Below are 27,998 nucleotides of genomic sequence, written 5' to 3' on the forward strand. Positions count from 1 at the left end.
GGATATTTTAAAAACAGGCCTTGTTTTCCATGCAAAAAAGAACAAAGTCAGATTTAATTGAGTTGAGCACTGTTAATAGGTTGATTCTAGGGAGATTTGCATTAGTCAATGAACAGTTAAATTACTGTAAAGATATTTTCCCCCATTTAATTGAAAAGAGTTTCAAGGGAGAAGAAGGCAGAGAGATTGCTATTCTATAAGAAATGAATTTCATCACTTTTGAAAATCTGAAGAGGATGTTCTCCAGTGATTTAAATCAAAATGCATTTCAGAGACAACATGATAACTAATCTGCTAATATTTTTAGCCTTTTAGTTTTCAGATAATATTTTTATATTTGTTATTATATTAATAAGTTCTTTGTAAATGTTGCAAGTCAAATATTTACAGATGATGTACATAGGGCTAGAAAATAAAATCTATGTATGAACAAATTGTTCATTAAGTTGCATTAAATTGCATGAGAAATTTAAATGTACCTTCTAAATAAAAATATCAGCATTCTTTATAAATCAGGTAAATTCAGTTTCCTGCCAATCATTGGTGGCTGATAACAAATCTGTATATTTACATGTGTTAAAAATATCACAGGAAAAAAGTCTTTAAAGAATTCTTTACCCATATAGAAACAGTTATTATACTATCACAGAGAAATATGAACATAAATGAAAAGAAACCTTAAAAAAATGCTATATATTCATACACAAATAGAACCTTGATTGTCATAAATCTCTCTAACTTCAAAAAAATTACATGATTATCTGAATTACAAATGGAACTTTGCTATCCCTTGATGGACTAAGATTTTTTACACATTTATCTCAGCAGCAAATTCTTTCATCATTAGTGGTATTATCCTCTAGTGTAAGTGAGCATTGTGTTGCATTTGAATTTTCAGTGCTGGTGATCTGTAATGACATCTGTTGTTCTAGATCAGGGCTAAGTTTGGCTCTTGTTGAACAAGCACAAATTTCACCACCGTCATTCTCATCATTGTCTGCAGCATGCAAAACTGTTGATGCTCTTTGAGGTGAAGATGTTGCAGCTGCGACACACTTCATACACAGTTTTTCTGAACAAGCTGTTCCATAACCAATTAAACCATTTCTTCTGATATCTACAAGACTGAGTGTCATCTGTTGCTTTTCTGACAATGTACAATTCTGTTCAGTGGAAGAAATAATATGGGAAGTTATAGGGACAGTATCTTGCATAACAGTTAGAGGAAGATTGGAAGCACTAAGTGATGAAACAAAGCCAGAAGTTGTAGGTCCACTCCATGACTGCCGAGAAATAACACCAATTGGTTGTTCTTGTTCATGTTTCAAATCACAGGAAGCAGTGCGGCGATGTTGACACAGCTCAGGTTTATCTGAAACTTCATCAGTGGCTCCTTTCACTGAACATGAAATTTGGAGAATACCTTCTTTCTGGAGATATTTTATTTTGTCTTGTAACAGATTTCTCTGAAAATCAAGGTCTCTCTGTTCTATCTTCAATTTTTCCTATAACATTACAGAAATGTTCATGAGTGGTTTCTCCTTTGAAATAAATTAATAAAATTTTCAAAAATATGCTAAATATTAAGAGAATAGCATATTTAGAAGATATTTGATCATATATTTTAACATAACTATCATTTTCATATCAAAAAATATTCCAAGTTCTAAACTGCAAATATGTTTGTTATTTGGTTTTTAGGAGCATTAGCAACTAAGGCCATGTTGCTCCGGGATATGCGGTGGTCATTGCCTGACCTTTCCGCATCCTCCGTATTTGGTGGTGACGGGCTCGAACCCCGGTCTAATCAGGAAGCGTGTGCTACGCACTTGCAAATATGTATGAAATGCACTCTGATTACACTAAAATATATTGGTGAACAAAAGCGCAATACCCAGCAAAATAATTGATGCCTGTGCAAGTTACTTAAATGTGGAATGGAAGTGCATTTTATGAAAGAACAGTACTGTGTGCAAACATATGGTTAAAGCATGGCATTTATGGGTAAAGGGAAGTGGTTTTGCTTTCATGGGACGCCTCCATAGCCAGGGAGGTGTATAAGGATTATTTTCCAAATGTTCACTCTGTGGTTTATAAAATTAGTTAAAATTTTCAAGAATAGTTTACATAAAACTAATTTTATATTTGTAAGATTTATTTCATATAACTTTTATAATTATTGGTTTTTAAGCTGTTTGTTTTCCAATTCACTTGTAATATTAATCATTCATTAATTTTGTATAGCAACCAGCTGTGCAACAGTGTAAGGTAAGTGCACAAAGTAATACTCATTCTGTGCACCGAGGGAAAAAAATTAGAGGAAACTATGCCCAGGGGTAATTGTACAGTCCAAAGTGAAGTTCCCTGAGCAGGTAGACAGGTTGCTGGAACAACTCATGGGGCTCTGTCAATGATATATAGGCATTTTGCCAGCAGGGACAAGGAGGTGATTTGTCTGTTGTTAAGGCAATGGTTAGGCTGTACCTTGAGTACTGCATACAGGTCTGGATGCCACATTTTAGAAAAGATGTGGATCTGTTGGAACAAGTGGAATATCATCTTTTAAGGGCACAAAAGGTGATATAGTTGTACACATTGGTACTAAAGATATAAAGAGTAGGAGACCAGCGGAATTACTTAACAAGTACAAGTCACTGTTGGAAAAAAGCCGTGAATCAGGGTTGAATTTGAAAGTGTTTGCAATTCTGCCTAGACATGATAGGAGAGAGTATATGATGAGAGCCCTGTCGATCAATTTGGCCCTGGAAAGATTGTGCAAGGCTCAAGGGGTAGAATTTTTTTCAGCCTGGTCTGTACTTGTTAACAGGAGAGACTGCTTCTACAGGAATGGGATACACTTAAATAGAAAGGGTGCAAGAATGTTTGCTGATGCTATCGAGGCAGTGTTAGGTGGGTCAGAAAACTGCTAGATTGGGGGGATACAAGGACTAATAGATTAACAGTAGCCACTGGCAGAGGTGAAAGTGATTCTTGCACAGCTTCTATTGGAATGAGAAGCAGCCTGCAAAATAAGATGCAGGATATTTCAGAGACTGCTGGGAATCATTGGGGTACAAGTAAACACATGGGTTGTGTTAGGCATAGCTAAGAAAAAGAACAGGTGCATGTATACTTGCGTGTACACCAATGCTAGGAGTTTAGTAAATAAATTTGATGAATTTGAGGTATTGCTTAAAACATCAAAGGCAGATATTGTTGGGATTTCAGAGATGTGGTGTCACACAGATATAAGGAATGCAGAACTGGAATTTGGGGAGTACAATGTCTACAGAAAGGATAGGCAGGATAGGAAGGGAGGAGGGGTTATGCTGTTAGTTAAGAAACATAAAATCCAAGGAAGTGAAGCCAGTTGACATCGCTGGACAGTGCAGTGTCGAGTCAGATTGGTGTGACATAAGCACTGGGAGATCAAAATTGAGAGTAGGAGTGTGCTATAGGCCTAATAACTCTGATGAGTATAATAAGAAACTGTACAGGGAAATAGAGTGGGCCAGTAAATCAGAGAGTCTTATAATGGGGGATTTTAATTTCCCAGATATTGACTGGAATTTGAGGGCTGGTCACTCACACACTAGCAAGGCTTTTGTGGATTTATTGGATGATTGTTTTCTACATCAGCATGTTCAGGAGGCAACTAGAGGGAGTAATACTCTTGATTTGATTATCAGTAGTGATTCTTCATGCATTAAGAATCTGCAGATAAATGAAACACTAGGTGGCAGTGATCACAGTGTGCTGAAGTGGGATTTACTCAAAGAGGTAACTACCCTTAGGGGTAAAGGGAAGGGTTATTGCTTTCGTAAAGGCGACTACGATGGACTGAGACAGTATTTAAATTCTATAAAGTGGGATAAACCGATGATGTAAACCAACAGCAAATTCAAAATGGGAAGCATTCAAAGAACTTATCTTGGAAGCTACTAGGCTTTACTAAGAAATATTGTTCAAGGTTTAGGCCTAAATGGATGTCAGATAAACTAATGAGACATATGGCAGAGAAGAAAAATGCATGGGATACATACAAATTAACACGTGACATAGAAACCTATGATAGATACAAGTTGATCTGTAACCAAGTTACAAAGGAGGTTAGGCAGGCGAAGGCAGATTACAAGAAATCTTTGGCAAGGGATGCAAAGAAAAACAGCAAAGAGTTCTTTACTTATGAAAACTCTAGAAGGAAGGGGATGAATCAGATTGGTCCACTTGATATCGATGGGTCAACTGTTGATGATCCTGTTCAGGTAGCTAACAAACTAAATGAATATTTTGCATCTACATTCACACACGAGGAGTTATTCAGCGAGGAGAATGCCAGAGGTGTATTCAACTCTGGCGGTAAGCTAGAGAATCTTGTAATAACTGAGAGTAAAGCGGAGGAGAAATTGTTGAAGACAAAGACAAGAAAGACACCCGGGGTGGATGGGATCTATCCAGTTATATTAAAGGAGGCAGCAAAGAAAGTAAGCAAACCCTTAGCCATAATTATGAGAGCTTCCTTGGACTCAGGGGAGGTACCCATGGACTGGAGATGTGCAAATGTGACCCCAATTCACAAAGGAGGATCAAAGGCTGACACAAGTAATTATAGACCTGTGAGTTTAACTTCTGTTCCCAGAAAATTAATGGAGGCACTGGTTAAAGAAGCACTGCAGGATCATCTAGGCAAGACTTCAGTTATAGCTTGGACACAGCATGGTTTTGTTAAGGGGAAGTCTTGCCTGACCAATTTGATGGGATACTATGATGCAGTCAAAAAAGAACTGGATGCAGGGAATAACTTTGATATTATATACTTGGATCTTAGAAAGGCTTTTGATACTGTTGCACGTGGAAGACTGCTGCACAAATTGGAGCAGTGTGGCATTGGAGGCAAATTGCTGCTATGGATAAAGGGGTGGTTGAGGGGGAGAAGACAGAGAGTGGTAATCAATGGACACTGCTCATTGTGGACTAATGTTATTAGTGGAGTCCCTCAGGGTTCAGTATTGGGTCCATTATTGTTTTCTGTATTTATAAATGATACTGATGATGGTATATCAAGCTTAATGTCCAAGTTTGCAGACGATACGAAGGTTTGCATGGTTGTCAAGGCCACTACTGACACTATGCTGCTGCAACAGGATCTGGAAAGGTTGAGCAGATGGGCTGAGAGGTGGCAAATGAAGTTTAACATTGACAAATGTAAAGTACTACATATGGGAAACAGCAACCCCAGAGCAACGTATCAACTCTGTGGTACTACACTGACAGTGGTAGAGAATGAAAGGGACTTGGGGGTGGTTGGGCAGGCAGATATGAAGTTCTCTGAGCAGTGGAGATGGGCTGCAAGAGTAGCTCATGGTGTGTTATCAATGATATACAGGAATTTTTCTAGCAGGGATAAGGAGGTGATTATCCTCTTGTATAAGGCAATGGTCAGGCCACACCTTGAGTACTGTATATTGGTCTGGAGGCCTCATTTTAAGAAGAATGTAGAGCTGTTGGAACGAGTACAGAGAAGGGCAACAAGATTAGTGAATGGAACAAAGGGTTGCTCTTACGAAGGAAGGCTTAAGTTTGGCAAATTACAGTATCTGGAGACTAGGCACCTGCGAGGTGATCTGATTGAGGTGTATAAAGCCTTGAATGGTTTGAGCATGCTCAATGCTGATGGGATTTTTCCTCTTGCTCAGAATAATCGCCTGAGAGGGCACAAATTCAAATTGAGGAAAGACGGTTGTAGGATAGATGTGTGGAAGTTTGCCTTTAGCCACCGGGTGGTTGATTGCTGGAACAAACTTCCATCTGTCGTTGTAGAAGTTGATAGTTTAAATAGATTAAAGGCAGAGCTTGACAACCATTTGGAGAGAGTGGATGGGTGAAATAAGGGTTTTTTTTTTGGTTTTTTTAGGCTGATGCTATATAAGCTTGCATCATGTGTCTTTGCTAATGCTAATGTAATGTCTTTAAGAGAATGAATAAACTTGAATGGAATAGCATGGTTTCAACAATTAGGTACCTTTGTACAAAAGGAGTGTGTGTGTGTGTGTGTGAATGATGTGAAGTGCTTTGATCATTTTTATAATTTAAAAAAAATTGTAGCGGAAAAATAAGGATACTAATGTTTCTGTTCCTTTTAAAAGTAAGATGGACTAATTATTTTAACCACTGTAAGAATGAAGAGTTTTTCTCAAAGCTATTAATAATTCTCAAATTTTCTTTTGCCTACCATCACATAATGCATTTATTGAAAGACTGTTTTCAATGATGGAGATGCAATGGTCTAAGGATAGAAACTCATTTACTTACAAAATTCAATTTCAGTGATATGCTGCGTAAAGATATCCATTGATATTTATCCAAAAGAACAGATTTACAGAGAAAAATTGCATCAGTGGAAAAATATAAAAGAAATGTAGAGGACAGCAAATAAATTACGCTCAGAAAAATAAAAGTATTTTTTTTATTCATACCATAAGTAAATTTTTTGTGTATCATTTTTTACAAGTTAAGCAATCTGCATAAGAATGGTAAGTGTGAATTCTGTTAATTTAAGGGATTTAAGATATTCAATTAAAATATTTAACACATTATTACTTTGCCAGTGACTGTGTTATTACCCTATTATCATAATAAACTGTTATTAAAGGCATAGGCACTTTTGAAAATACTGTAAGAAAATGTAAGGTGTGTTTTGTAACAATAGGGAAAAGCATCCTCAAAGTCCAGATTTTTCTCCCCAAAGTCCTAATTTTTAAGGTTAGAGAGATGGTAGCCCTAATCATAGTAGAAAAGCAATTATTCTTCTTTGTGTACATAGTGAGTCTTGAAACAGAAGTAATTTCACTTAATGTCATGCCAAAGGGTGGCTGTTGTTGAAACAAACTCTCATCTGGTGTTGTTGAAGTAAGTAGTTTGAATATATAATTAATAGGTAATAGAATAATTATTAATTATCTCGCTACTAATCTTCTTTCTGCTAATACTAGTTCTTAGTGAATATACAATGAGGGTATGAAAAGTTCATGGCCTGAGTATGAAAGGGTAGCATTAGAGTGTTAAAAATTTCTGTACTTAATGTGTAACAACTCGAATAGCAGCCCACCAAGTGTCATACAGTTTTGGTAACATTGTTTTTTAATTACAGGCACTAATACCAAAGTTAATTCATGAGGATATGGTTACATTGGGGAGGATGCCCTTTCTTATTCCATGGTTAAGCAGAATTTAAATGAAGAAAGAAGAGCTCAAAGATGACCCACACTGTGGAAAACCTGCAATGCCTACCACTCCAGGAGTTTTTGACAGTGTGTATGATATATGATATGATGAGTGACAGTTGGGTACACTGCCATCATCTTGGGCATCTTATCAGAACACATGTACCACATAATAACAGAGGTTCTCACTATCAAAAAGGTGTCAGCAAGATAGATCCCAAAGTTGTTGATAGTAGATTGAAAATGCACAAGAGTGTTCCTTCTTGTGCATTTTTGATCCTTGAATATTTACCCTAGAATATCTACCACTAGATTTACCCTAGATTTCTACACAAGATCACATCACAAATATTGCTTTCCTCTGCATCAAACCCCCCCCCCCCCACAAAAAAACTGGGTTTTCTTTTCTCCTGGTGTTTCTGCTAAATAATTATTCACTTTGTACAAATCTCAGATCAACCCTACCAAGGAACACTTGGTTTGGTTTGGTTTTTTTTTTTTTTTTTTTTTTTTAGGAGCATTAGCAACAAGGCCATATTTCTCCGGGGATATGCGGTGGTCATTCCCTGACCTTTCCGGATCCTCCGTATTTGGTGGGCATGCGCTCGAACCTCGGTCTAATCAAGACGTGTGTGCTATGCACTGCTGCTCCTGCCCACCTGGCTACAGAGGCACCCCCAAGGAACACTGTTCCCACATTTAGGGTGGTGCTCCCAAAACCTCTGTCAAGCTTCTAGATACCTATTCAAAAAGAGGGAGTCTGGTTAATTAATGACTCATCTTTTAGAAAGTTCCTCCACTCTATTCCATTAGGTTATATAGAATTAATGCAAAAGAAATTAGATCTATGAGATTGTTTTTATTATTTTATGTCTGCAAATTGTGCATTTTTTTAGGTTATTTTTGGAGAAAGAGTTAAAAAAAAAATATGAGGAAAATCAGGCATTTTTAACCACCTATATATGATAGGGTGCTTCCTAGCTATCAGGGAATAAATGGAAATTAACATATTTACTCCTGTAAGATTCTTTTTTAAAAAAAGAAATAGAATTTAATGGAATGACTGCTATGAAATGGCAGTCATTCCATTAAATTCTTTTATTCTTCAAGAAAAAATAAGAGGAAGAAAACTACTTTTATTTGCCCTTTCTGCTACTTCTCCAAGAAGTAGCAGAAAGGGCAAATAAAAGGAACACACTCTTTGGACAAGGAATAAGACTGATATGGTTATATGGCAACTTTGTGAATTAAATTTATATTGTCTTGTTGTTTTCTTTAATGTACTTCAAAACATTGATGTTGTCAGTGAAATGTTTCAGAGACCACAGACTGATTTCTCAGCTGTGGCAGATACTCTAGACCAGAGATTCTCAGAGTGTGGGGTGTACCTTGGAAGGTACACTTGGTTGTTTTTGGGCACTTTTTCACAAAGCACTTTTTTAACAAAATATGGACAAACCATCCCATTAATCCAGGTACAAAGTGTTTTTTATTACTTTATTTCTTTGAGATTAAATATATTGAAGCATATATTAATTTATAAAAGTATGCATATTCATAGCTAAATTTTATGTCAAATCTGTTTATTGGCAGAAATTATGGGAATTTTTTCAAAATAATTTGCTCAGCTTCAAAATGGATAAGTGACACCAACAGTAAGAAGTATATGAATAAGAATCTGCAGATGAACTCTTGAAAGATCTGGAATAAAATCTACAACAAAATTTTTTTTTTTTAACTGCATATTTAATGCAGTAATTAATGGAATGTGGAAAAGATTTAAGGAAACCTTTGATATACTTCATATAATACTTCCGTTAGTGAAAATATAAAGAAAGACAAGTATCATTTTACTGTGGGCATAATCTCTATGGAAAAGTAATTCTTCACTGAAAAAAAAAAAAAAATTATGATTTTATAGTTTAGTTGCAAGAAACACACTATAGTTTTTCTATAGTGTGTTTCTTGCAACTTGACCACTAACATTTTTTTACTTTACATTTATTTGTAATATACGAGGGGGTTGAAAATTCGTGGCCTGAGTATGAAAGGGTAGTGGTACAACAATGGTAGTGGTAGAGTTAAAAATTTCTGTATGTAATGTGTAATACTTTGAATAGTAACCCACCAATGTTTCATGCAGTTTCAATAATGTCTTTTTTTAATTACAGGTCCTGAAGGGAACAAATTTATGTGAATGAGGAAAGATGGACAAAATCAGTCATCGCAGTCATCCAATATTTGGGAAAAAGGGACTAATGCCAAAGGTAATTCATCAGAATATGGTTAAATTGCGGGAGTATGCACCTTCCTATTCCATGGTTAAGAAGTGGGCAGCAGAATTTAAATGAGGGAGGGAGAGCTTGGAAGATGATCCACAGTGTTCAAGGCCTGCAATATCCACCACTCCAGACGTTGTTGACAATGTGTATGAGCTGGTGATCAGTGATCGACGAATGAGAGCTCAGTATATTGCCACTGTCTTCGGCATCTCATCTGAATGTATGTACCACAAACTAACCAGTTCTCACTATGAAAAAGGTGTCAGTACGATGGGTCTCAAAGTTGTTAACAGCAAATCAAAAATGCACAAGAGTTGTCAGGGCAAGTGAACATCTGCATTATTTTCAAGCAGAATCAGCAAATTTCCTTGTAAGGTTTTGACGGTTGTGACCATGGATGAGACATGGGTCCAATACTTTCAGCCGGAGACAAAGGAGCAGTCCAAACAGTGGAAAAACAGCTCTTCTCTCCCTCCAAAGAAAGCCAAGTCAATTCCTGCTGGCAAGGCAATCGGTTGGCATTAGCATTAGTAGAGGCATTTGATGCAAGAAAGCAAGCTTATGCAGCACAGCCAAAAAAAAAAAAAAAAAAAACAAAAACTCACTTCCACTTCACCCCTCTGTTCGTTCAAAATACCTGTCCAGCTGAGCCTTAAACTTATTTAGGCTATCAACCTCCACGACAAGGGATGGAAGTCTGTTCCACCAACCAACCACCCGCTGGCTAAAGGCAAATTTCCGCACGTCTATCCTACATCTGTCTTTCCTCAATTTGAATTTATGCCCTCTCAGGTGATTATTCTGATCTAGAGGAAGAATCCCATCAGCATTGAGCATGCTCAAACCATTCAAGGCTTTATACACCTCTATCAGATCACCTCGCTAGTGCCTAGTCTCCAGACACTGTAATTTGCAAAACTTAAGCCTTTCTTCGTAAGAGCACCCCTTTGTTCCATTCACTAATCTTGTTGCCCTTCTCTGTACTCTTTCCAGCAGCTCTACATCCTTCTTGAAATGAGGCCTCCAGACCTGTATACAGTACTCTAGGTGTGGCCTGACCATTGCCTTATACAAGGGAATAATCACCTCCTTATCCCTGCTGGAAAAATTCCTGAATATCATTGACAATACTCCATGAGCTACTCTTGCAGCCCGTCTGCACTGCTCAGAGAACTTCATATCTGCCTGCACAACCACCCCCAAGTCCCTTTCATTCTCTACCACTGTCAGTGTAGTACCACAGAGTTGATACGTTGCTCTGGGGTTGCTGTTTCCCATGTGTAGTACTTTACATTTGTCAATGTTAAACTTCATTTGCCACCTCTCAGCCCATCTGCTCAACCTTTCCAGATCCTGTTGCAGCAGCATAGTGTCAGTAGTGTCCTTGACAACCCTGCCAACCTTTGTATCGTCTGCAAACTTGGACATTAAGCTTGATATACCATCATCAATATCATTTATAAATACAGAAAACAATAATGGACCCAACACTGAGCCCTGAGGCACTCCACTAATAACATTAGTCCACGATGAGCAGTGTCCATTGATTACCACTCTCTGTCTTCTCCCCCTCAACCACCCCTTTATCCATTGCAGCAATTTGCCATCAATGTCACACTGCTGCAATTTGTGTAGCAGTCTTCCATGTGCAACAGTATCAAAAGCCTTTCTAAGATCCAAGTATATAATATCAAAGCTATTCCCTGCATCCAGTTCTTTTGTGACTGCATCATAGTATCCAATCAAATTGGTCAGGCAAGACTTCCCCTTAACAGAACCATGCTGTGTCCGAGCTATAACTGAAGTCTTGTCTAAATGATCCTGCAGTGCTTCTTTAACCAGTGCCTCCATTAATTTTCCTGGAACAGAAGTTAAGCTCACAGGTCTATAATTATTTGTGTCAGCCTTTGATCCTCCTTTGTGAATTGGGGTCACATTTGCACATTTCTAGTCTATGGGTACCTCCCCTGAGTCCAAGGAAGCTCTCATAATTATGGCTAAGGGTTTGCTTACTTTCTTTGCTGCCTCCTTTAATATAACTGGATAGATCCCATCCACCCCAGGTGTCTTTCTTGTCTTTGTCTTCAACAATTTCTCCTCCACTTTACTCCCAGTTATTTCAAGATTCTGTAGCTTACTGCTAGAGTTGAATACACCTCTGGCATTCCCCTCGCTGAATAACTCCTCATGTGTGAATGTCGATGCAAAATATTCATTTAGTTTGTTAGCTACCTGAGCAGGATCATCAAAAGTTGACCCATCAATATCAAGTGGACCAATCTGATTCATCCCCTTCCTTCCAGAGTTTACATAAGTAAAGAACTCTTTGCTGTTTTTCTTTGCATCCCTTGCCAAGGATTTCTCGTAATGTGCCTTCGCCTGCCTAACCTCCTTTGTAACTTGGTTGCATATCAACTTGTATCTATCATAGGCTTCTGTGTCATGTGTTAATTTGTAAGTATCCCATGCATTTTTCTTCTCTGCCATATGCCTCATTAGTTCATCTGATATCCATTTTGGCCTAAACCTTGAACAATATTTCTTAGTTGGTATGTAAAGCCTAGTAGCTTCCAAGATAAGTTCTTTGAATGCTTCCCATTTTGAATTTGCTGTTGGTAACATCATCAGTTGGTCCCACTGTATAGAATTTAAATACTGTCTCAGTCCATCATAGTTGCCTTTACGGAAGCAATAACCCTTCCTTTTACCCCTAATGGTAGTTACCTCTTTGAGTAAATCCCACTTCAGCACACTGTGATCACTGCCACCTAGTGGTTCATTTATCTGCAGATTCTTAATGCATGATGAATCACTGCTGATAATCAAATCAAGAGTATTACTCCCTCTAGTTGCCTCCCGAACATGCTGATGTAGAAAACAATCATCCAATAAATCCACAAAAGCCCTGCTAGTGTGTGAGTGACCAGCCCCCAAATTCCAGTCAATATCTGGGAAATTAAAATCTCCCATTATAAGACTCTCTGATTTACTGGCCCACTCTATTTCCCTGTACAGTTTCTTATTATACTCATCAGAATCATTAGGCCTATAGCACACTCCTACTCTCAATTTTGATCTCCCAATGCTTATGTCACACCAAACTGCCTCAACACTGCACTGTCCAGCGATGTCGACTGGCTTCACTTCCTTGGTTTTTATGTGTTTCTTAACTAATAGCATAACCCCTGCATCCAGTTCCAGTTCTGCATCCCTTATATCTGTGTGACACCACATCTCTGATATCCCAACAATATCTGCCTTTGATGTTTTGAGCAATACCTCAAATTCATCAAATTTATTTACTAAACTCCTAGCATTGGTGTATACGCAAGTATACCTGCACCTGTTTTTATTCTTAGCTACCCTAACACAACCCATGTGTTTACTTGTACCGCAATGGCTCCCAGCAGTCTCTGAAATATCATGCATCTTGTTTTTCAGGCTTCTGCTCATTCGAATAGAAGCAGTGCAAGAATCTCTTTCACCTCTGCCAGTGGCTACTGTCAATCTACTGGTCTTTGTCTCCCCCCCAAGCTAGCAGTTTTCCAACCCACCTAACACTGCCTCGATAGCATCAGCAAATATTCTTGCACCCTTTCTATTTAAGTGTATCCCATCCCTGTAGAAGCAATCTCTCCTGTTAACAAGTACAGTCCAGGCTGAAAAAAATTCTACCCCTTGAGCCTTGCACAATCTTTCCAGGGCCGAATTGATCGACAAGGCTCTCATCATATACTCCCTCCTATCGTGTCTGGGCAGAATTGCAGACACTTTCAAATTCAACCCTAATTCTCGGCTTTTGTTCAACAGTGACCTGTACTTGTTAAGTAATTCTGCCGGTCTCCTACTCTTAATATTATTAGTGCCAACGTGTACAACTATATCACCTTTTGTGCCCTTAAAAGATGATATTCGCTCTACAACGTCATCAACCTTTGCCCCTGGCAGACATACCCTGGTCCTGTTCCACCTATCCTTTTTTGGGTTTTTTGGGATGCTGGTCTAGCATTGCTAGTGGATTACCTTCAAAAAGGCCAGACAGCCACATAAGCATATTACATGGGTAAGAAGTGAGCAGCAAAATTTAAATGATGGAGGGAAAGCCTGGAAGATGACCCATGCTGTGGAAGAACTGCAATGAAAACGGTGTCAGCATGATGTGTGTTAGAAAGGTGTTAATTACACAGACCTTGTGAGGTGTTTGTATGAAAACACCAAAGACAAATGCTGTCAGCAAAGGAATCTTGTTCCATCAGGACAACATGTTTTCTCAGAATTCTGTCACTGCTGTGGCTGCACTGCATGAGTGCAACTTTGAAATCTTGGACTGTCCCCCACATCCACCACATCTAGCACTATCAGACTTTCACCTATTTCGTAATTTGAAAAAATACCTGGCTGGCATCCATTTTCCCACCAACAGTGATATTACTGCTGCAGTGGACACATTCCTGGAAGCCCAAGAGAAATATTTCTTAGCAGCTGGGATCAATGCATTGCAGCATCATTGGCAAAAGTGTATTTACTCCAAAGGGGACTATGTTGAAAAGTAACATGCTATCAGACTCCTCATATAAACTCTTCATATTCAGGCCAAGACCTTTCCAAATGCTCTTCATATACTGCATATATGACATGTTTTGCCATATCTCTTCATTATGCTCTTTGAATTCAATGGCTTGTCGAGATCAAAATTGTGAAGTTGGAAAGCATAACAGCCACCATTCAAGCCATCTAAATAGATCTGAGAAAAATGTATATAAATATGAATTTGCTTCATGAAGTTTCCTAATATTAATATTCAGTATGGAGTCTGTTCTCCACTGGCAGAAGTAATCATTAAATATTATTGGAGCTAAGTTACATGGAGGATATTTTTTCTGTTATTACTACTTTCATTATGTGGTCAAAACAAAAAATCTTTTTTGCATGGAACCATAACATTTCCTGGCTCATTAAAACACCATTTGCTTTATGATTAAAAAAAATAATATTAATAATGAGAAAGAAATTTAAACCAATTGCAGCATAAGAATGAAAGTTTTCTGTTAAAAATAAATTTTTGTCATTTTTTAAAAATTATCATGCAGATCTGATAAAAACTGTTTAAAGAGTTTGTGCACCTTACTATAAATAAATATACTGTGGAAGAGAATACAGTTACTCATTAGTTTCTAAACTTCATGTAGTAACTTTCTCAGCTTAACATTTTCATTGGATTTCCCATCTTTTCTTTGAAGAGTTGAACTTGTTAACAGAAACATTGATTCCATTCCTTTCCTGGGTGTGTGCCTCCCCACTGGAAATAATTATAATAGCTGGTTACCTTCTGGGAAATACAGACATTTACTTTTGCTGGTTTAGAGTATAAAATTAGTTTTTTTTTTAATATTTCAACCTGGAAGACATGACCACATCCACATTATATCCAAAACTGCTATAAGGTTGCACTAATATTATTATTATTAGTAGTATTAGCCATATGGTGCAAGGAAGCTCAAGGCTTTTGATGAATCAGTCAAAAGAAAAATTAAAACACAAATTATTTTATTATTTGTTATTATTTTAATACTGTTTTCTATCTCACCTGTAATTGCTGAAGATCTTTCCTTTGTTTATTCATTTGAATTTCAAGTTCTGACTTTTGCTGTCGCCACTGCAATTTTTCATGGTTTAACTGCTCTTGCAAGTTACGAAGCTCATCAAGTTGATGTTGTGGTCTGTAGAAAGAGCGACGTTCTTTTTTTTCATTTGATATAAGATCTTTAGAAAGTTTACGTTTTTCTTTCATTTCTGCTACTTGAATCTGTAAACTAAAGTTCAGATAGTAAAAAAAATATATATATAACAGATATAAAAATGCAGTTACTGCATATAACTCACAGGACATAGCACATTTTATGAAAATGAGAAATGTAGTTGCACCTTACAGGTGACAGTGTGCAACAAACAACAATCTATGATTGTGATTATCTAGCAACACTGTTGTATTAGTTATTTGGTTTTTAGGAGCATTAGCAACTAAGGCCATATTGCTCCAGGGATATGCGGTGATCATTCCCTGACCTTTCCGCATCCTCCGTATTTGGTCACTGGCTTGAACCCCGGTCTAATCAAGAAGCGTGTGCTACGCACTGCCACTCCTGCCCACCTGGCTACGGAGGCACCTGTTTTATTAGTATTAGCCATGTTGTGCAAGGAAGCCTCTAGGCTTTTGCTGCACCAGCAAAAAAAATCCATATTATGTGTTCTACTCCTTACATAAGGGCTGATTAGTTGTTTTGAATTTTCCCAAGCTGCCAGCCTCAACTACCCATGGAGGTAACTTAATCCAGTGATATACAACTCACTGGCTAAAGGAAAACTTCCTACAATCCAGGCTATATCTCTTCACTCATAATTTGAATTTGTCTCCTAGTTCTAGTATCATTTGCAGCTGTCAACGTTTCACCTTCATTCATTCAACTATCCCCTCTCAGAGTCTCAATCAGGTCTCCTCAAAGGTGCCCAGTTACCAAGCTTTGTAGCCAACATATTAAATAAATAAACTATCTCTATTTAATTTAATGTTCCATGTATATATTTCTGTAACATTTTATAGAAATACATACATACACGGAAATGTGCCTGACTAAGCCCCCATAAACAGGGTACCCCAAAGTCAAGACCAAAGGTAGAGTCAGGGAGGGCAGGCAAATATAAGGACCAACCCACAGGAATAGAACTGTATTCCACTGTTAGATCACAGCAATGATTGGACCAACTTCTTCCTCATCACGCAGGTCAGAGGTAACACTAAGACCCTCTGGAAATTTGCCATTAAGGCAAATTTCCAGAGGGTTATGGTGTTGCAAATTATGAGGTAATTCTAAAAGTTAGGAAACTTCAGTTAGTTACTGAATATAAATCACAGGACATAGCACATTTTATGAAAATGAGAAATGTAGTTGCGTGCTTACAGGTAACAGTGTGCAACAAACAGCAATTTACCTTAATGGCAAATTTACAGAAGTCACAGTCTAGGTTTGGTATGTATGGTGGGCAACATTTCAGTCACTAGGAATTCAGAGATTAAGCCGGTCATTATCTAATCCTTTCTTCCTAATGAGATTAGGAAGTCAAGGAACATCCAGAGGTTGGGCCATATTGGTGGTCACTTGCTGGGGAAGGCAAAATTTTCATACCCATTTCAGAAGCTAGTATTTTAGCATTAGGCATATGATGCAAGAAAGCAAGCTAATGCAGCATCAGCCAAAAAAAAAAAACACGCTCCCATTTCACCCCTCTGTTCGTTCCAAGTACCTGTCCAGCTCAGCCTTAAATTTATTTAGGCTATCAACTTCCACAACAAAGGATGGAAGTCTGTTCCACCAACCAACCACCCACTGGCTAAAGGCAAACTTCCGCACATCTATCCTATATCTGTCTTTCATCAATTTCAATTTATGCCCTCTCAAATGATTATTCTGAGCAAGAGAAAGAATTCCATCAGCATTGAGCATGCTCAAACCATTCAAGGCTTTATAAACCTCAATCAGATCACCTCGCAGGTGCCTAGTCTCCAGATACTGTAATTTGCAAAATTTAAGCCTTTCTTCGTAAGAGCAACCCTTTGTTCCATTTCCTAATCTTGTTACCCTTCTCTGCTCGTTCCAACAGCTCTACATCCTTCTTAAAATGAGGCCTCCAGACCTGTATACAGTACTCAAGGTGTGGCCTGACCATTGCCTTATATAAGAGGATAATCACCTCCTTATCCCTGCTATAAAAATTCCTCTATATCATTGACAAGACACTATGAGCTACTCTTGCAGACCATCTGCACTGCTCAGAAAACTTCATATTTGCCTGCACAATTACCCCCAGGTCCTTTTCGTTCTCTGCCACTGTCAGTGTAGTACCACAGAGTTGATATGTCACTCTGGGGTTGCTGCTTCCCATATGTAGTACTTTACATTTTTCAATGTTAAATTTCATTTGCCACCTCTCAGCCCATCTGCTCAACTTTTCTAGATCCTGTTGTAGGAGCGTACTGTCATTAGTGTCCTTAATAACCCTGCCAACCTTCATATCGTCTGCAAACTTGGACATTAAGCTTGATATACCATCATCAATATCATTTATAAATACAGAAAACAACAATGGATCCAACACTGAACCCTGAGGCACTCCACTAATAACATTAGTCCACGATGAGCAGTGTCCATTGATTACCACTCTCTGTCTTCTCCCACTCAACCATCCCTTTATCCATAGCAGCAATTTGCCTCCAATGCCACACTGCTCCAATTTGTGCAGCAATCTTCCATGTGCAACAGTATCAAAAGCCTTTCTAAGATCCAAATATATGATATCAACGTTATTCCCTGCATCCAGTTCCTTTGTGACCACATCATAGTATAAAATCAAATTGGTCGGGCAAGACTTTCCTCTAACAAAACCATGCTGTGTCCGAGCTATAACTGAAGTCTTGTCTAGATGATCCTGCAGTGTTTCTTTAACCAGTGCCTCCATTAATTTTCCTGGAACAGAAGTTAAACTAACAGGTCTAGAATTACTTGTGTTGCTCTTTGATCTTCCTTTGTGAATTGGGGTCACATTCGCTCATCTCCAATCCATGGGTACCTCCCCTGAGTCCAAAGAAGCTCTCATAATTATGGCTAGGGGTTTGCTTACTTCCTTTGCTGCCTCCTTTAATATAACTGGATAGATCCCGTCCACCTCTGGTGCCTTTTTTATGTTTATCTTCGACAATTTCTCCTCCACTTTCCTCTCAATTTGTTTCTGAAAACTCTCTTTATTGGGTTGGGTGCAGTGGACTACAAAAATTTTGATCCATGAGAAGATATTGGTGAGAAAGTATTTGCAGGCCACAGAGCTATTGTCATTGTTGTTTGGTTTTTAGGAGCATTAGAAACTAAGGCCATATTGCTCCGAGAATATGCGGTGGTCATTCCCTGACCTTTTTGCATCCTCCGTATTTGTTGGTCACAGGCTCGAACTCCGGTCTAATGAAGAAACGTGTGCTACGCATTGCTGCTCCTGTCCACCTGGCTACGGAGGCGCCAGGCCACAGAGCATTTGACATGGAGAAGATCTTGTGAGTAGTTATTCAGCATGCTGATGAAATAAGAGCTTGGAGTTCGGCATATTGATAGGAGCTTGGAGTTCAGCATATTGATAAAAACCCCCCCCGGGGCTCACATCTTGTGATTATGGGCTTGGCACACCCAGGGTACTGAGCTGGATATCACCATTCTTTTCTTTCTTGGTGATTCCTTTCTACTTTCTCTCTCTCTCTCTCTCTCTCTCTCTCTCTCTCTCTCTCTCTCTCTCTCTCTCTCTCTCTCAGGGTAATAGGGAAATTTTTTTTGGCAGGTGCAGCATAAGCCTCAAGCTTCCTTGCACCATATGTCTAATAATCATAATAATAATAATGAAGGATTACTTCAAGAACACCATAGCACCACTCCACCAGGCAATAAGGAAGATAGATAAGTGGTATACCCCACTGAACCTAAGTGAGGAAACCCTTCCCGCCCAGATGGTACAAGAAACGAAGTTTGAAAGATGGGCAAAGAAGACACTCCATGGCAGACACTACAATGACCTCCATCAAGATCACATCGATAACACTGCTTCCAATGCATGGCTCACAAGTGGGACGCTCTTCCCCGAAACTGAAGGATTCAATGCTGGCCATCCAAGACCAGGTAATCAACACCAGAAACTATAGAAAATGCATCGCAAAGGAGGTCATTGTAGTGTCTGCCATGGAGATGCCACCTGGCCTCAGAAATGATCCAACACATTGCAGTGGGGCGCAAGGTGATCACCCAGACTGAGTACACTTATAGACACGACCAGGTAGTCAGGATGAGTCTAAGAAAATTGACTGCCAGCAGTTTACCGCCGCATCAGTTTATCGCATAAATAATTTACCGCCAGCAATTTAATGCCGCGTCAGTTTATCGCATTTTACCGTCTAGAAGCAATGAGATGTGTTTGGTCAAATCATAAAAAGTTATTTTTTATTTAAGTTTCTGCCTTAATCTATGATTAGCATATTTTTGGAATTCTATGAACTGTGAGGGAATAGTACGGAAATAAAAAAACACTTGTATGGAAATATGTAATTTAATAGGTAGATTATGTATTTTAATAGTTACATGTATCACAAAAATAGTCAAAAAATCCATTATTTGAACAATATAACAATTGGTTAATTTTAAACTAAACTAATTATAACATTAGGTATGTCATAGTATGCTGCAAAAATTCAAAATGAATGTTTATGCAATCTTCAGAATCAGTCACATTGGGATAATTTATTACTAAGAAACTGTAATATTTACAACACAGTATGTAAATTATTAATAAGAAATATTATGCGCTATACCTCTTAGATAATCAACAATATCACCCCGTTCATCATACGCACTAACAAGCCTTTTAATTCGTTCATCACAATTGTGATACTTCTTTTTTTTTTTTTTGCCCGTATCACTTTAATTTCAATATTGTTCAATGCGCATTTCGTTAATACTTTGTTCTTTTTTAATGCAATCAGTAAATTTCCAAATGTTGGGATGATAAGCATCAACTTGTTCCTCAAATCCTCTATGCCACCCTTCAACAGAATTATTCGTTCTTGGTAATCCTTCTAGAACAAGCTGGCATACGTTCCACATTTCATGGGAATACTTTGTTGGTCGATGAAGATGTCGTCTGGTTGGGCATCCAATCCATGTATCCTCAAAATAATCAACAACTTCTTGCGATTCTGGAGGAAAAACACCATTTTCACACAATTGTTGAACACCGACCGTCACAATTGGAGTGGGCACAAATGCAATTGCTGCCAAAATTCGCATATTTAAAACAAAATTAGCATCAGTTTCATAATGTTTCAATCCATTATTCTGAATGGAACAAAAAATACATTGTGGAAAGTGGAAAAAACAACCCCGTTGCGAAGCGTCAGGAAAAACTCTTCTGCAAGCATTCATCATCGCCGTCTCAAAATCTATAGTTATTGATTGCGGGGACATAGCCGGTTCCAATACTTTCAGCTGCTGTAGTAGAAATACATATGTTTCCTCAGACTTGCTAGGCAATAATGCATAAACTAATGGAAGCGATATTTTGTCCTTGAATCCATGTATCGTATACAGCTGATAAAAAAGTAAGGGAACAGTTTTGAAAGTCCCATCGGCATACCAGTGTTCACTTCGCACTAACAACTACAAATTTCTTTTCGTACTGAAAATTAACATACGATTGTCCTTGGGTCCAGAATCAAATTGTAGAAACAATTCTCCATTGCATGATGTTTTATATTCTTCTGTAAAAACTATGTCTCTACGATGCGTTGGAAGAACTGGGCCATCAAAATTTTGATTTCTTATATTTCGGATCATTCGTTTCATTGTATCTACACTTGGAAGCTTAGGGACTGCTGCTTGACTACAGATTCTCGAAACATTTGAAATAATACTATGAGGCATATTATTTGTTGTTTCTGCATAAGTTCGAATGGTTATCAAGAAGTTGTGCTGCCTCAACTCCTGCTGCGTCTCCACAGTGATTGTGCTCCTTCCATGTTTTAACGATGGTGTTATCTACCATAGTAACTCGAGCGGCACATTTGGTTTTTCGGTTTCCTAGACTAAGTCTAGGAAAGTTTATCACCCGCAATTCACTGCCAGCAATTAATCGCTAGCAGTTTACCGCTGCGTCAGTTTATCGCATAAACAATTTATAGCCTACAAATGATGGCTTGCATATTTTATCACCAGGCAATACATATAATTTATATAAATTTAGTGGTAATTTTAAATTGAAAATAAGGTATAGGTTTCTATAGGTGTTATTTAAGAATTAAGTGCAGTTAAAAATGGAAGTTATATGCTAGGTATACATTTCCTAGAAATATATACCATTGCAGGTGCTTTAATTTAATTGCCTGTTATTTTCCAAAATTGGAATTACGTATTCCGTAGCCGAGTGGGCAGGAGCGGGAGTGCAGTAGCACACGCTCTTTGAGTAGACCGGGGTTCAAGCCCCTGACTGCTGAATACGGTCGATCTGCCAACCCGCACTGGACCAGCGTGGCAGATTATGGTCCATTTCCCTCAGCATGAATTGTTGAGGAGGCTTCCACCCTGCAGTGGGTTGATAATGGTTGCACTTTACTTTACCTACTTAATCCCTTTAACTTAAGTAGCATGTTTTAGAGGAGTGGGGGTAGGGCGTGCCAATTAGTGAGGTACTTATATGTTTATAATCTCTTACAATCACAACATTTTCTTATTTTGAGTGTATTTTTCATCCTTTTGAGTTTGTGAACGCATCATGTCTGTGGAATTTTTGAAATTAGAAAAAGGAAAATCGAAATTGTGCTTTAGTGGACATGTGTTTTATAAAGACAGGCAAAATTAAACAAAAATTCATTGGAAGTGTCAAAATTACTGAAAAACCAAAGACCAAAAAGTAAATCCCACATCAGTACACTGTGATCACTGTCACCTAGTGGTTCCTTTATCTGCAAATTCTTAATACATGAATGATCACTGCTGATAACCAGATCAAGAGTATTATCCTCTCTGGTTACCTTTCAAACGTGTTGCTGCAGAAAACAATCATCCAATAAACCCACAAAAGTCTTACTAGTGTGCGAGTGACTAACCCACAAGTTATAGTCAATATCTGGGAAGTTAAAATCCCCATTATAAGACATTCTGATTTACTAGCCCACTCTATTTCTTTGTACAATTGTTCATTGTACTCATTCAAGTCATTAGGCCTATAACACACACACCTACTCTCATTTTTCCTTTCCCATTGCTTATGTCACACCAAACAGACTCAACATTGCATTGTCCGCCCACATCAATTGGATGCATTTCCTTAGATTTTATGTGTTTCTTAACTAACAGCATAACCCCTCCTCCCTTCCTGACCTGTCTATCCTTTCTGTTCACATTCTACTCCCCAAATTCCAGTTCTGCACTGCTTATGTCTGTGTGACACCATGTCTCTGATATCCCAACAATATCTGCCTTTGATGTCTTGACTAGCACTTCAAGCTCATTGAATTTATTAACTACAGTATACTCCTAGCATTGGTGTATGTGCAAGTATACATGCACCTGCTTCTACTCTTAGTTACCCTAACACAGACCATGTATTTACTTGTTTCACTATGACTCCCAATATCTGGGAAGTTAAAATCCCCATTATAAGACATTCTGATTTATTAGCCCACTCTATTTCTCTGTACAATCGTTCATTGTACTCATTCAAGTCATTAGGCCTATAACATACTCCCATTCTTAGTTTTGCTTTCGCAGTGCTTATGTCACACCAAACTGACTCAACAGTGCACTGTTCATCTATATCAACTGGATGCACTTCTTTTGATTTTATGTTTTTCTTAATTAATAGCATAACACCTCCTCCTCCCTTCCTATCCTTTCTGTACACATTGTACTCACCAAATTCCAATTCTGCATTCCTAATATCTGTGTGACACCACATCTCTGATATCCCAACAATATCCGCCTTTGATGCCTTGACCAACACATCAAATTTATTTACTATACTTGTAGCATTGGTATCACATAATAGACATGTGGTTGCTGATTATGGAGGATTTGAGTAGCCATCAAAGGCAGAATGGCTTTCTCAGAGTTATAAACTTGGGAAGAGAATGGTTTTTTGGATGAGGTCTGATAGTGTAGCAGTTCCAGCTAGAAGGGAAGTAATGCTGCTCTAGAATACAGTTATAGATGCTGAGGAGAGGTTCAAGGATAAATGCACTTCAGTTTTTAAGGTTGATTTGAGGAAGTCCACCATCTCTATAGGTCATTTAAAAATGTGAAGTGAGACTTCACTTCACTGTAAAGCGTATCAATGGATTGAAGTGAGATGAGAGAGAGAGAGAGAGAGAGAGAGAGAGAGAGAGAAAGAGAGTTATCTGGAAGTCTACCATTATATGTATGGATTGAGAACTTGACAATATGATCAAGAGTCAATATAATTCAAAGTATTTTCTTATAGGGCACCGTTTTGCTGATTTAATCAAGTGTATTGCCCTTCTTTAGACCTTTTTGTTTTAGGTGTGTTGTTTTTTTTAGGTGTTCTCTATATTTACACAGTAGTGTAAATATAGTAGTGTAAATATAGATAACACAGTAGGCTAAGTGCAATCTCACCTAGTTGTTTTCTTGTTGAAAGTTACTTTTTGACTTTTGTGATGGTTGACCTCTATTATGCAGACCTCCCCAGAAATAAATATAATTTACTAATTTTTATTGTAATAGATCATAGTACCTCTTCTAGGTCCATCATGCTATCAACTTGCACTATCTGACCACTACCACAAATTATATATCAGGAAAATTACCAGCCATAGGAGAGCTTCACTATTAGGCAAAAGAATGTCAGACAGTACAATAGCAACATTTTTTGTTATTAATTAATGCTAAGCACTTTATATACATAGTCTAAATTTGTTCGCAGCTTGAGGCTCTAGCCCTAAATGCGCCTTAGTGTAAATTTTATTGATCATACTCTTTCAACTACCAGATAGTACTTATTCAGCTGCCCCTTAAATGTTAACAGATTCTCAACCTTATCCACTGAAGAATGCAGTTTGTTCTAGTGGCTAACAATATGTTGACCAAATGTAACATTCCTAACATCCAGGCAGGGATTATATCACTCTTCTCCAGTAGTTCATATTTATACCACTTGGTTTTTGTGTTCCATTTCAATTTTAAAATTCTGCATCATTCAATTTGCTTCTTCCTTTCAGTGGCTTATACACTTCAATCAGAAACCCCTGATGCCTTGTTTCCAAGATCTATAACCCACACCTTTGTAATCTCTCCTTGTACAGATATCCCTTTGTTATTTGAACTAGACAAGTTGCTAATTTTTTGCCTTTTTAAAGAAGTTCAATGTCTTTTCTCAAATGTGGCCTGCAAACCTGAACACAGTATTCCAAATGTAGTCTCAACAATGACTTGTATAACAGAATAACTTCCTTTTCCCTAGATGCAAAAGTACTGTAAATGATTGATAAAACACTACCTCCTTGCCTGCCTGCTTACACTGACCTTCATGTTTGAATGAAGCAAAACAACCAGATCACTTTTCTCATTTATGCTCTTCAGTGCTACCTCCACCTAGGTATAAATTAGTCTCAAGTTACCATTTCCCAAATGCTGAGCATTACACTTGCCAGCATTAAAACATAACTGCCATTTCTCTGATTATCTACGAAGCCTACCTAAATCAATCTGAAGGTCAGTCTGATCTGTGCTGTTAACTACCCTTCTAACTCTTATATTATCTAAAAATTTCAACACCATACACTCTTTATTCCCTCATCTAAAAAAAAAAAAAAAAAAACTAAAAATTTTGAAAAGAAAGCAAAACAATTTAATTCAGCTTATTTAAGGAGGTTAAAAATGTTAATGCTCATTTTTTTGTACTATACATTCTCATATCATTACCATACTGGGTGATTATAAAGTTTCTTTTTTTTTTTTTTTTTTAAATCTTGAAAATATTGCTCACATCTTGGAAATTCAATCAAATTTCCAAGATCAAAATTTAGTATTAGTATAGCCACATAGTGCAAGTAAGCTTTTGCTGCACCTTCCCCCCCCCCAAAAGAAGAAAAAAGTAGATAAAAATTATGCACTTCCCTCCTCATGTAGGTAACTGTCCAGTTGACCTTTGAATTTATTCAAACTGTCAGCCTCAACTACCCACAGAGGCAACTTTTTCCAGTAATCAATGACTTTTTGGCTAAAATAAAACCTCCTACAATCTAGCCTAAATCTCTTCCCCTGTAATTTGAATTTATGGCACCCTAATTCTGTAATTCTTTATAACAATGAAATTTATGACTTCATTCAGTTTACTAACCCCACTCAGAGCCTTATAAACCTCAATCAGGTCCTCCTCTAAGAGGGACTCCCTGGTTGCCAAGCTCTGTTGCCCAAATAATAGTCTTTTCTTGTACAGTTGCCCTTTTTGCCAATCTCACCATGCAAGTTTCCTGTCTTTTGGTTGTTTCAAGAAGCTCAATGTCTTTTTTCAGATGAGGTCTGCATACTTGGCCAGAGTATTCCAAATGTGATCTTCCAATTGCCTTATACAGTGGGATTATAATCTACCTATCTCTACAGGATATTTTTTGATAAATAACTGACAGGAGACCTGAGCAGTGCAAACAGGCAACTGGGAAAGCCATGGGCTTTCCCAGTTGCTTGCCTGTTTACACTGCTCAGAGAACTTTATATCTGCCTATATTGTAACTCCAAGATTTCTTTCTTCCACTACTGTTTTATCCCCCTTAAGCCTTTCAGTGTCTCTCAAGTCTTAAGTTAATTTACAATGCCTTCAGCATATAATTCCTCTTATTGGGCAGAATTACAGACACATACATATTCTGACCTAACTCAAAGAATTTTTTCAGCATTGTCCAATATTAACAAAACAAATAGTCAGGTCATGTTCGTTTAATATCATTAGCCCTCACATGAATAATAATGCTCTGTTTCCCCCCCCCCTTAAAATTTGACATTTTTGCTCCCAGCAAACACACCATTTCTTGGATGACGGTTTTCTACAGCAACATGTTAGAGAGGAAGCAATACACCTGATCCGCTTATCAGCAGTGATTCTTCATGCATTAAGAACCTGCAAGTAAAAGACCCACTAGATGGCAGTGATCACAGTTTACTAATGTGGAATTTATTGAAAGACACAACTACTATTCAGGGTAAAGGGATAAGCTTTTGCTTTCATAAGGATGACTACAGTGGTCTCAGACAATTTTTAAATTCTGTGCAGTGGGACCAACTGATGATGTTACCATCAGCAAATTCTAAATGGGAAGTACACAGGGAAGTAATCGAAGAAGCTACTAGGCCTTTCATACCAATGAAGAAATACTGTTCATGGCTTAGACCTACATGGACGTCAGGGGAACTATTGAGACATGTGGCACAGAAGAAAAGTGCATTGGAAGCATATAAATTAGCAGGTGAATTAGAAGCCTATGGTAGATATAAATTAGTCTCTAATCAAGCAACAAAGGAGGTTAGGCCACTAGATATCTATGGGTTAACTGTTGATGACACTGCTCAGGTTGCAGACAAATCGAATAGGTATTTTGCACCCAAAGTTCTTTAGGGAAGGGGATGGCAGAATTTTACCAAACTCTTAACAAGGAGTTAAATGACTGTGATAAATGAAAGGAAAGTGGAGGAGAAATTGCTGAGGATGCATATAAAAAAAAGGCAGCTGGGGTGGATGGAATTTATCCAATTATATTAAGGGAGACAGCAAAGGAGGTAAGCAAACCCTTAGCCATAATCATGAGAGCATCCTTGGATTCAGGAGAGGTCCCTATGCCCCAAATATATCCCCAATTCATAAAGGTGGATCAAAAGGCAACATGAGTAATTACAGAACTGTTAGCTTAATGTCTGTTCCAGGGAATATAATGGCATCACTGGTTAAAGAAGCAATGCAGGCCCATTTGAACAGGCATGCAATTATGCTGCAATCTGGCATGGATTTGTAAAGGGGTAGTCTTGGCTAACCAATCTGATAGGATACTATGATGCAGTGAACAAAGAACTGGATGCAAAAAATAATTTTGACATCATATACTTGGATTTCAGGTTTGATTTTGATACTGTTTCACATAAAAGACTGCTGTACAAACTGGCATTAAGGACAAGTTTCTGCTATGGAAAAAGAGATGGTTAAGTGGAAGAAGACAAAGAGTGGTTATCAATGGGCACACTCTTTGTGGACTAATGTTATCAGTGGAGTTCCTCAGGGTTCATTATTTGGCCCATTGTTGTTTTCAATATTTATCAATGATACTGATGAAGGTATATCAGGCTTAATGCCCAAGTTTGCAGATGATACAAAGGTTGGCAGAGTGTTTAACGACAGTCATCAGGATGGGATACTGCAACAAGATATAGGAAAATTGGGTCGATGGGCTAAGAAATGGTAGTTGAAGTTTAACATTGACAAATGCAAGGTACTGCACATGGGTAGCAGTAAACCCAGAGTAATTTATCAACCATATGGTACTACATTCAGGGAAGTGGAGAATGAAAAAGATCTGGGGTAATTGTGCAGGCACATATGAAATTCTGTGAGGAGTGCAGACACAGCCAGTACAGCTCATTGGGTTTTGTCAATGATATACAAGAACTTTGTTAGCAGGGTTAAGGTGATTATCCTTTTGTATAAGGCCATGGTTAGACCGCACCTTGAGTACTGCATACAGGTCTGGAGGCTTCACTTTAGGAAGGATATAGATCTGCTGGAATGCAGAGAAGGGCAACTAGACTGGTGAAGGGAACAAAAGGGTGCTCTTACCTAGAAAGGCTTCAGTTCTGAAATTTTTAGCACCTTGAGACTAAGCAACTACGGGGAGATCTGATTCAGGTGT

The 27,998-nt window shown here is 38.0% G+C and overlaps 1 protein-coding gene across 1 annotated transcript in view; it reads right to left on the reverse strand.

The window, feature by feature from the left end:
* Positions 1–809: 809 nt before the first annotated feature.
* Positions 810–27,998, reverse strand: part of LOC150080607 (uncharacterized) — an 84,630-nt gene continuing 57,441 nt past the window's right edge. The window contains exons 4-5 of the mRNA XM_090381626.1: positions 15,093–15,318; positions 810–1,505 (exon numbers count right to left, since the gene is read on the reverse strand). Coding sequence (XP_090237752.1) covers positions 822–1,505; positions 15,093–15,318 — 910 coding nt within the window. The 3' untranslated portion in view covers positions 810–821. The remainder of the gene's footprint in view (positions 1,506–15,092; positions 15,319–27,998) is intronic.

The sequence above is a fragment of the Mastigoproctus giganteus genome, chromosome 9 (genome assembly GCF_048544385.1).
Source record: "Mastigoproctus giganteus isolate SK-2022 chromosome 9, ASM4854438v1, whole genome shotgun sequence".
NCBI classification, from domain to species: Eukaryota; Metazoa; Arthropoda; class Arachnida; order Uropygi; family Thelyphonidae; genus Mastigoproctus; species Mastigoproctus giganteus.